This window comes from Benincasa hispida, chromosome 3 (genome assembly GCF_027475165.1).
Source record: "Benincasa hispida cultivar pf3 chromosome 3, pf3_genome.v1.1, whole genome shotgun sequence".
Classification (NCBI taxonomy): domain Eukaryota; kingdom Viridiplantae; phylum Streptophyta; class Magnoliopsida; order Cucurbitales; family Cucurbitaceae; genus Benincasa; species Benincasa hispida.
Genome location: NC_143480.1, coordinates 40,797,595 through 40,808,349, shown reverse-complemented (window position 1 = coordinate 40,808,349; position 10,755 = coordinate 40,797,595). Strand labels below are relative to the sequence as shown.

The following is a 10,755-nucleotide window of genomic DNA, read 5'->3' as shown; positions in this document are numbered from 1 at the left end:
GCAGGGATGCTTCGACGCAAGCCTCAGTTGGCTTCACATAATACGAGGGATGACATTTTTCGTTCTACACCATCTTCAAAGTAGGGTTTCACTCTTTGCCATTCACCTTGAATGTATTTGTGCCATCCTCCCGCGTCAACTCTACTGCTCTGTGGGGAAAGATTGTTTTGATAATGAATGGTCCTGACCACCTTGACTTTAATTTTCCTAGGACCAAATGCAATCGTGAATTGAATAATAAAACTTTTTGGCCAACAAAAAACTCTTTCTTACTAATGTGTTGGTCGTGCCAATGTTTGGTCTTCTCCTTGTAGAGTTTGTTGTTCTCGTATGTGTTCAACCGCCATTCCTCAAGCTCATTGAGCTGAAGTTTGCGTTGATCGCCCGTGGCGTCTAAGTTTAAATTCAGCTTCTTTACTGCCTAGAAAGCTTTGTGCTCCAACTCCAGGGATAAGTGACAAGCTTTTCCGAATATTAAGAATTATGGAGACATACCTATGGGAGTCTTGTAGACAGTCCTGTAGGCCCAGAGTGCTTCATCCAACCTCTGTGCCCAGTCTTTCTGCATGCGTTGACAACTTTTTCTAGTATTGATTTTATTTCCCGATTCGATACCTCAGCTTGACCGTTGGTTTGCAGGTGGTATGCGGTAGCGATCTTGTGCCTGATATTATATTTGGCAAGAAATTTTGAAATGATGTGGTTAATGAAATGCGTACCTTCGTCACTTACCAAGGCTCTTGGTGTTCCAAAGCATGTGAAAATGTTCCTGGTAAGAAACTTAGAAACAGTCGACGCATCATTTCTGGCACAAGCTACTGCTTCCACCTATTTTGATACGTAATCTACTGCCAGCAGGATATATTGTTGACTGCAGGACAGAGGGAAAAGTCCCATAAAATCGATGCGCCAGACGTCAAATAATTCAACTTCAAGAATATTGTTCAGAGGCATTGTGTCCCTTGATGAGATATTTTCGGTACGTTGGCAATCGAAATTCCAAGCATACTCCCTTGCGTCTTTGAAGAGGGTAGGCCAGAAGTATCCGCTTTGAAGAACCTTTGCAGCGATTCTTTGCCCTCCGAAATGCCCTCCGTAAGGAGAGTCATGACACTCAGCCAGGACGCGTTGTGTCTCTCCCTCTGGAATCGACGCATGATGGAGTCGAGACCTTGTTTGTAGAGAAACGGTTCATCCCAAAAATAGAATTTGTTGTCGTGTACCAACCATTTCTTTTGCTGAGAGTTGAAGTGTTCGGGGAATTGCTTGGTAGTTAAGTAATTAACTATGTCTACATACCAAGGTTCCCTGCCTTCAACTTTAAATAAGCATTCATCAGGAAATGCATCTTTGATTTCATTTTCGTGGTCTCGTATTTCTTGATTCTCTAATCTGGACAAGTGGTCAGTCACCTGATTCTCAGTCCCCTTTCTGTCCTGAATAGCGATGTCGAATTCCTACAATAGCAGCATCCGTCTAATTAATCTTGGTTTCGCGTCCTTCTTACTCATCAGGAACTTAATGTCTGAGTGGTCTGTATAGATGGTTGCTGATGCACCAACTAAATAAGATCTGAACTTTTCGATGCCAAACACTACAGCCAACATTTCTTTCTCTATGGTTGTGTAGTGTTCCTGAGAGTCGTTCTGTATCTTGGACGCATAAGAGATGGGGTCTATCAAATTCCCTTTTTTCTGCCTCAACATGGTCTCTACTGCAACATCACTTGCATCGCACATTAGAATGAAACGTTGCATCCAATCCAGTGTATTAGTACCGGAGCTGTAGTCAACGTATACTTCAGTGTTTCAAATGCGTCGTAGTAGTCGTCATTGAATTCATAGGGTCAGTTCGCGTCTAATAATGCGCTCAGAGGTCGCGCAATTTGAGAAAAGCCTTTTACGAACCTTCAGTAGAAGCCAGCGTGTCCTAAAAAACTTCGTAGAGCTTTTACATTTGATGGTGGAGAAAGTTTAGCTATAACATCTACCTTGGCTTCATCAACTTTCATCCCGGCTTTAGATACCTTGTGGCCCAAAACAATGCCTTCAGTCACCATAAAATGACATTTTTCTCAATTCAACACAAGATTTATTTCCTCACATCGAGCGAGGATGGCCTCCAAGTTATCTAAGCATGATTGAAATGAGTCTCCAAAAACTGAAAAATCGTCCATAAAAACTTCAACGGTCTTTTCCAAGAAGTCAGAGAAAATTACCATCATGCACCTTTGGAATATTCCAAGTGCATTGCATAGTCCAAAGGGCATGCGTCTGAACGCGAACGTTCCAAAAGGGCAAGTGAATGTCGTCTTTTCCTAATCTTCTGGGTTGATTAAAATCTGATTATAGCCAGAGTATCCATCAAGGAAACAATAAAATTCTTTTCCAGCCAGTCTGTCAAGCATTTGGTCAATGAAGGGAAGAGAGAAGTGGTCCTTCTTGGTTGCCGTGTTGAGTTTCCTATAGTCCATGCATATGCGCCAACCCATGACAGTCCTTGAAAGGATGAGCTCATTGTTACTATTGATTATCACTGTTGTTCCTCCTTTCTTAGGGACGCATTGAACTGGGCTTACCCAGCTGCTATCGGATATAGGGTAGATTACTCCTGCGTCCAATCACTTTAAGATTTCTTTCTTGACTACTTCCTTCATTATGGGATTCAACCTTTGTTGAGGCTCAATTGATCCAGTCTTCTCTTCTTCTAACCTGAATTTATGCATGCAGTAAGATGGGTTGATGCCACGAATGTCAGCCAGCATCCATTCTATTGCACGCATGTGCTTTTGCAACATCTGCAAAAAAGAATGTTCGTTAGGCTCGGAAAGATTTGCTGAAATAATTACTTGTAAGGTTTTTTTGTTCCAAGGAAAGCATATTAAAGGTGATTAGGTAACGGTTTCAATTCTAGTTCTGGTGGTTCTTCCAATGATGGGCGCGTTGGTTTCATCTGCCACTCACTCAGACTTGGTGGCTCGAGTTCTTTCATGTTTTCTTCCAACGCGAGGACCTCACAAACTTAGGTTGCTTCTTCTTCAGGCAACTCTATTTTGTTTGATTGACATCTGGGAACTTTAATGCGTTTAACACATTAAACTTCACTTCCTAATTGTCTACGCGTATGGTCAATTCTCCCTTGTGCACGTCCATTAATACTTTCCCAGTGGCTAGAAAGGGTCGTCGAAGAATGATTGGTACATCCCTATCTGCTTCATAGTCTAGGATGATGAAATCCGCTGGGAGTATGAAGTTGTCAACTTTTACCAGAACATCTTCAATCTTTTCTTCAGGGTACGTGATCGTCCTATCAGCGAGTTGAAGTGTTACAGAAGTGGGTTGTGCTTCACCAATTCCTAATTTCTTGAATATTGAGAGTGGCATGAGGTTAATGCTTGCTCTCAGATCACACAACGCATGTCCTACGTCCAACCCTCCAATTGAGCACGGGACTACGAAGCTTCCCGGGTCTTTCTGTTTCTTGGGTATTCTGTTGCTGACTAACTCATTGCACTCCTGCGTTAGGGCAATTACTTTCATCTTGCTGATTCTTCTTTTCTTTGTCAAAATATCCTTAAAAAATTTGACGTATTTTGGCATTTGTTCTAAGGCTTCTACAAGTGGAATATTGATGTGCAATTGTCTCAGGAGTTCAAGAAAACGCTTAAATTGTTGTTCATCATTCTTCTTCATCAAGTGTCTAGGAAATGGTGCTTTCAACTGAACCGCGGTTTTCTCGCGTTAGACGTGCTTGGCTTCGAATGGCTTGTGGATTCAGGCATCCTTTCTTCTTGATCTTCTAATGTCGTTGAGCGTGTGTTGAGTTCTTTTGAAGGATTGTTGGTTCTTGGGTTCATGGTTCTTTCTTCAAGAGCTTTGCCACTTCGCAATGTCACCGCATGACATTACTCTTTTCCATTGTTATTCCCTGGGGTTTCCGTGTTACTGGGCAAGACTCCTGGTTGCCGATTCTTCAACTCACTGGCAATCTGCCCCACCTGTATCTTCAGATTTCTGATGAAAGACGCCTAGCTTTTTAGCAATGCGTCGTTCTAGGCAATATACTCCTTTAAGAGGTTTTCAAGCGGAGATGTTGAACTCGACACATGACCTCCTCTATTAAAGGATTGTTGGTGTGGCTGCTGCGTTGGCTGGAATCCAGGCGGCGGTCCTTGCCTTTGCTGTTGGTTTACCTCTAGGTGGTGTGGCTCCTGTTGATTACCTGCCCAAGAGAAATTTGGATGGTTCCTCCATCCAGGATTATAGGTGTTTGACAATGAGTTATTTTTAATAAAGCATACCGATTGCGGGTTTTGTGGGCAATTAGAGTAGGAATAGGGATCTCCACAGCCCACACAGCTAACCATGGGCAGTATGAATGTTTTTACCTCATTTACCTTTTGCGAGTTTGATGTGTTCCCCAGTGACATATTCTGCAAAAGGTTTGTCATAGTAGCCACTTATATAGAGAGCGTGGCTATTGCGTTAAAATCAATAGAATTCACATTCTGAGATCGCCTCTTCCTTTCTGCTTTTGCATCGTAAGTGTCATCCACCCATTCCATATTATGCTTGGCTATGCGGTCTAGTATTTCCTTAGCTTCATTATAAGATTTATCCATAATGCCGCCAGCTGCAGCTGCGTTGACTGCCATTTGAGACGCTCTGTTTAATCCGCCATAGAAGATCTCCATCTGGATGGTTAACGGTAATCCGTGATTGGGGCAATTCTTGACTAATCCTTTAAAGCACTCCCATGCGGCACTCAAGGTTTCAAATTCTTCCTGCTTGAAGTTCATGATCTCTCTCTGCCTCCTTGCATTTATGGTGGGTGGGAAGTATTTCTGCATGAATTTCTCCACCAACTTTTCCCAGGTCGTGATCTCTCCAGGCTCCAAAGAACTTACCCATTGCTTCGTTTCGTCACGCAGAGAATATGGGAATAAAGATAGCCTGATAGCTTCTGGAGTGATTCCAGGAATCACAAACGAGTTGCACGTCTCCGAGAAACGTTTCATGTGGGCGTGAGGGTCTTCTCCTCGAGCACCCCCAAATTGTCCAGCTGTTTGGAGCATTTGTAACATCACAAATTTCATCTCAAATCTTGTCCCATCTAGCGTTGGATATATGATCCCCGGTGAAAAATTATACAACACAGGAGACGCATACTCCCTCATGGGACGCGTACTACTGTTTGCCATTATGATAGGATTTTACGCAGCGTGGGCTAGCTGTTGAGTCAAGTTATGATTCACTTGTTCGTCCGCCATTTTTTGTTGCCTGGTTTATTGTCTGAGTAGTTGTTGCCTTAACCTACAACGATGATTAGATCGATTTCTTCGTCGGAAGGTCCTTTCAACTTTGGGGTCGTATACAAGTTCAGGAGTGCTTTCCCTGCTCATAAACGTTTAAAGCTTCGGCTTAGCTCGTAATACTCCCTCAGCTGTAGTTTTCCTACAAAAGATACAAGCAAAATTTCTGATTTGTTTTGTTGCTGAATCCCTGGCAACGGCGTCAAAAACTTGTTCGTTCACCATTTGTTGTTGCCTGGTCTATTGTCTGGGTAGTTGTTGCCTTAACCTACAGCGACGATTAGATTGATTTCTTCATCGGAAGGTCCTTTCAACTTCGGGGTTGTATACAAGTTCAGGGGTGCTTTCCCTGCTCATAAACGTTTACAAGCTTCGGCTTAGCTCGTAATACTCCCTCGGCTGTAGTTTTCCTACAAAAGATACAAGCAAAATTTCTGGTTAGTTTTGTTGCTGAATCCCCGGCAACGACGTCAAAAACTTGTTCATTGATTTCATGATTTGAGCTTAGGAGTGTATTGTATAAAGTAATTGGAAAAATAAGTGTAAATGTGAATGATGCGTTGATGCGTTTATGATGCGTTAGTGTCGCGTTAATGCATTAATGATGTACAACATGACGCATGACACTCCTCTATAGACGTTCAAGTTTTCCTGACTCAGATCCAAGTATAAATCCAACTTAGGTTCTTGGTAAGTCCAGGGTCGAACTCAGGGATTCAGATTAAAGCTAACGCAGACCTTACGTTATAACTATTATAGAAATATCCTAAGTAAATGTAGAAATGAGTTATTTACACTAAGTTGTTGTGTGTGTGTGCAAGAAGATACAAAAGGGTTAAGTAGAGGATAAGGGGTCGTGTGAAAAATGGAGTTTAATGCAAGTGATATGCGTCGATCTAAGTTAGATGTAACAAGAATATGATGTGAATGAGATGATTTTTTTATCTTCATTTATGCGTTAGACTTATATTCGGCACTTCTCAATGCGAATATCAAACCGAATTTTCTCTAAAATTTTCTATAGATTGCATGCCCAAATTTCACTCCAATCTCTTCATTATATTGCAGATCAACATGCAAAGAAGAGAGTTGCATGCAGCTCATGCTTGGAGAAGACAAGGCAAAGAAGATGCTATTTGTTTGAGCTACTTAGAAGGTAGATAATGGGAAACAAACTTTTTCCATTTTTGTGTTTTTTCTCTTTTTCAATTTTATCTCAAAAATCAAAATTTTATTTTAAAATTCATTTTGATTTTAAAACTGAAAAATAAAATTAATTTCATAAATTAATTTTAAATAAAACTTAATTAATTTAATATCAAATATTAAATTAATTTTTATACAAATCCATCTTTATATATTTAAATCATATTTAAATATATAAATTCTCCTATTCCGTTTAATTCTCAAATTAAACATGTAATTATATCTCATATAATTACTAATTCCCTTAATTCTAATTTGAACGTTTCAAATTAACTTATCACGCTATTCTAGATCTAGTCCGTTACGAGCTAGTAGGGGGACCTCGCAGACCTACAGATCATGGGCTCCAATGATTCGAGATTAATTGGCTAAACTCATTAGATCGGATTAATCCTCATTCGTTAACTAATGGGTCACTCCACTAAAGCCCATAGTTGCACTCCCCTTACTGTAGATATATTATGTCCACGTGATTTAACCACAATCAGCGAGCCGACCCTTCACAGATTGTTCGGAATAGTGGCTAGGTCAAATATTTGTTTTACTCTCGAGATTACGTCTTATACCTCAAGTCCCTACTGATCCTCTAATGAACAACTGGTTTGTGATCCAATCACTAAACCAAACTCTCTCAGCTCAGTGAGAGGGTGGGACCCCTTGTTCAAGACCTAGATTCAGTACTTGAGAGAACAACCTTTCTCTTATCCCTAAATCGGGTAGGCGTGAACTTTGTCTTGCACCCTATGTCCCCAGCTATCTATCCGGTCTTACCCCTGAAATGGGAGTCTTATTGAGCCGGCGTTGTTGAGCCAACCCTCACCTATGCAAATCTAAGGGCAATCATAAATAAACAGGAGTCCATAATTAGCTCAGGATTAAGATCAAGTTACCTAGGTCATCTAGGTGAAATAGTCAGTCTTAAACAATAAACAGCGTTATAAAGTAAGAGTGACTTATTTCTTAATTCTGGTCTTATGCAAACTCATTGCATAGGATGTCCCACTTCTTATGTCATAACATGTACGAATTAGGATCACATCATATGTAGCACTTTACAACTCTTTGTAACAACTACAGAGTAGGCCACATCCAACGATGTTACTAGAATAAGGTACCCAACCTCATTCATGTACCATAGATCATTTTGACTATTTACTCGAAACTGATCCACTCTTATGTCTCCACATAAAGTTCAAATACTCATACAATAGTCATGGGTCTTAGTTTATTGGATTTAGACTTTCATACAATTTATGAAATTGATAATAAGTATATTGATTATAGAAAATGTTTATCATTTTACAAACTGCGAGTTTTAGAACATAAAACCCAACAGTTGTGACATTGCTCATAACATTATTTATCTTGCAGTATGTACTTCCAATATATTATTTTCACTAATATGTAATAGGGTGTGTGTGTGTGTGTGTTTTACTATCCAAAGAGTAAATAAGTATTGAGTCAAAGTGAGGTTTGAAGGGATTGAATCCCAATGCGGAAGCAATTTATGCCCCAATTTTATTACAGAAAAATTACATAACAGAAACATAAAGAATTAGGCTAAAACATATTTTATACAATAATTAATTAGGGAAGATGAATTACAAACTTTGTAGAACCAATTCTCAAAGACCTTTTCCCAATCTTCTAGATCTATTGCACGATCAAACCACGAGCAAGACACGACTATTGAACTTCTCTGCTATTCTCTTTGGAACAAGGAAGCTTGTTGGAGTTTTAGTGTTCTTGGAGAAGAGGAAGGCCAAAAGAAGAGATCTCTTCTCTGTTTTTTTTTTTTTTTTTTTTTTTTATGTGAGAGTCAAGTAGAGTTATTTTGTATCTCTTAGTCTTTTAGGGTTCAGAATAAACGTGAGGGGAGTTAAATCCCCCCGTCCCCACTAACCACTCCCCTAATTTAGAGTTTAAATTAAATCTAACTTAATTTAAATAATTAACCAAATTAACATTTATTTAATCTTTAATTAACTATCAAATATTTAATTAATTTAATATTTGAATCATATTTAAATATTCTTCTCTCTCATAACCTATAGTCTAATATGATTCTCATTCACATTAAATTTACTTATATATAGGTTTAATATGAACCAATTCATATTATTTAATATTTGAACCTCAAATATTATCTATCATATTATATAGTCTTAAATTTGAATCTAATTTAAATAAACTATATATTATAATGTATCTAATAAATATATTATATTAAATTGTACCATATATAATAAATTTCCTTAAATAATAATTTGAACACTTCAAATTTACAACACCTTAATCCTTGTTTAATCCCATTATGAGCTAGCAAATGGACCTTATGGACCTAAACTCTTTAATTAAATTAATCAATATTTATTAACTATGGAGCGCTCCACTATAGAAGCATAGCTACCCTCTTATGAACTGTAGAATATTTATGTATCCATTGATTTTTATCCATTTCCTGTAAGTCAATCCTTCACAGGTTATTCATAACTACAATTGGATCAAATTACCGTTATACCCTTGTAGTTACTTCTTGCTTTTTAAGTACTACTGATTCTCTAATGAACAATCTGTTTATAGTCCAACCATAGACAAAATTCCTCTCGGATTAATGAGAGGGTGAGACCTCATTGTTCAAGTCTCATAGTCAGCATTTAAGGGAATAACCTGTCTACTTACCCTGGAGGAGAGAATGAGTGAATTTTATCTTGCGATGCTTTGTTCCCAGCTCCTAACTTGGTATCATCCCAAGATGGTAGGCTTATTGAGTCGGCAACTAGGGTCACTCTCACTCATACAAATCAAAGGATAACACTCGTGACCAGGAGTTCATAACTCATTCAGGATTCAAATTAAGTTTCATGGTAATCATTTGAAATATCAATCTCTGTAGTTAATGGTGTTATAACGAGAGACAATATATTTTGTAGTCTGGTCTAATACAATCTCATTATATAGGACACCCTCGTTCACATGTCTCCACATGAACAATTTGAATCAAATCGCTTGTTAACAATTACATATCCATATACTATAGACCTTTTAAGTTATTACTTGAACACGATTCACTTATATGTCAGTCACATATTGTTCAAGTTACATGAAAATAAACTAGGATTTTAGTTTATTGGATTTGAGTTATGCGATTAAATAAATAATAATTATTTATTAAAGATAAATAACATTTTATTTATATAGAAAATTTGTTTATAAATTTACAAACTTTAAGTATAAGACATAAATCCCAACAAGGTCGATTTAGTGGTATTGGCAATAACCTCCATTCCTACAGGTTGGAAGTTCAATCCTCCACTCCGTAATTGTTGTACTTAAAAAAATATATTGTACTACAAAAAATCTTGTGAAAAAATTATATTAGTATAGAAAAATTTTGAAAATAACGACTGATTGATTGTGGTTTAATTATCATTCTGAAATTGATAAATACTGTTTTAGAGAACTATTATGCCTTGTTTTTTACTACTACCAAATAATCTAATCCCTTGTTTTAGTTCCTAAAGTTCAAATATGCAAGGCAAATATTAATTTTTATAACCATGCTGAAACTCTATCAAGAGAGAGTAAAATAAAATCAGGGTTAAAGCATGAGAATAATTTAATCTTGAACACTTAAAAGTAATTTAATTTAATGTCTAGATAAAGAAAAACAACATAAAAAATTGGGCACTCCTAATTTTGTTGGGATAAAGAGGAAAAAGAGAACAAAAAAATTATAAATGGAAAAGAGTGGCTTTGTGTGGTACATTCCTCTGACTGAATACAGAAAGCCCCAGCCTTTGTTGCTTTCCAATCATTGCCAAAAATAATTACAATAAAATAAAATAATCAATCTCTCACCTGTTAGAAATCAAATTTTTATACTTTTATTTTACAAAATTCCTATTTCTCACATTCTTAGCCAAACTAATCTTCTACCATATTCTTAGGTTCAATTTTTTGAAAAAAAAATTAATCTTATAATTTAAATATTATGTTAGTTTATAACTTGCTTCTCTAAACTAGTTACCTATATAACATATAAGTTATTGAATTTTAAAAATTGCATCTATTTAATTTTTATATTCATAAAAAATAATAGATTATTGTTGGACTTTAATTTTATGTCAAGTAGGTTAGTGTTGTTGGCTTGGTCGATTTAATGTACGTGTCATAATACAAGAGTAAATTGAGTTAAAACCAATAAAATTAATATACATAAGAGTCTATTAAACACA

General features: G+C 37.2%; 1 protein-coding gene and 1 non-coding gene across 2 annotated transcripts; one reads left to right on the top strand and one right to left on the bottom strand.

Annotated features, from left to right (window-relative positions):
* Nucleotides 1-4,051: 4,051 nt before the first annotated feature.
* On the bottom strand, nt 4,052-5,200 carry LOC150037273 (uncharacterized). Its single transcript, XM_090311948.1, has 2 exons — nt 4,505-5,200; nt 4,052-4,432 (listed from the first exon to the last, which is right to left on the bottom strand). The coding sequence occupies exons 1-2, from the start codon at nt 5,198-5,200 to the stop codon at nt 4,052-4,054; spliced, it is 1,077 nt and encodes a 358-aa protein (XP_090168074.1).
* LOC120074785 (small nucleolar RNA R71) lies at nt 4,710-4,815 on the top strand. Its single transcript, XR_005481067.2, has one exon. It is a non-coding gene; the product is annotated as a small nucleolar RNA R71 (small nucleolar RNA).
* Nucleotides 5,201-10,755: the final 5,555 nt, after the last annotated feature.

Bases quoted from the DNA above. Each gene is read 5' to 3' on its own strand.
- LOC150037273 (XM_090311948.1), bottom strand. From the start codon at position 5,200: ATGGCAAACAGTAGTACGCGTCCCATGAGGGAGTATGCGTCTCCTGTG. The intron at 4,433-4,504 runs GTGAATTCTATT...AACCTTTTGCAG, and splicing joins GGAAGAGGCGATCTCAGAAT to AATATGTCACTGGGGAACAC.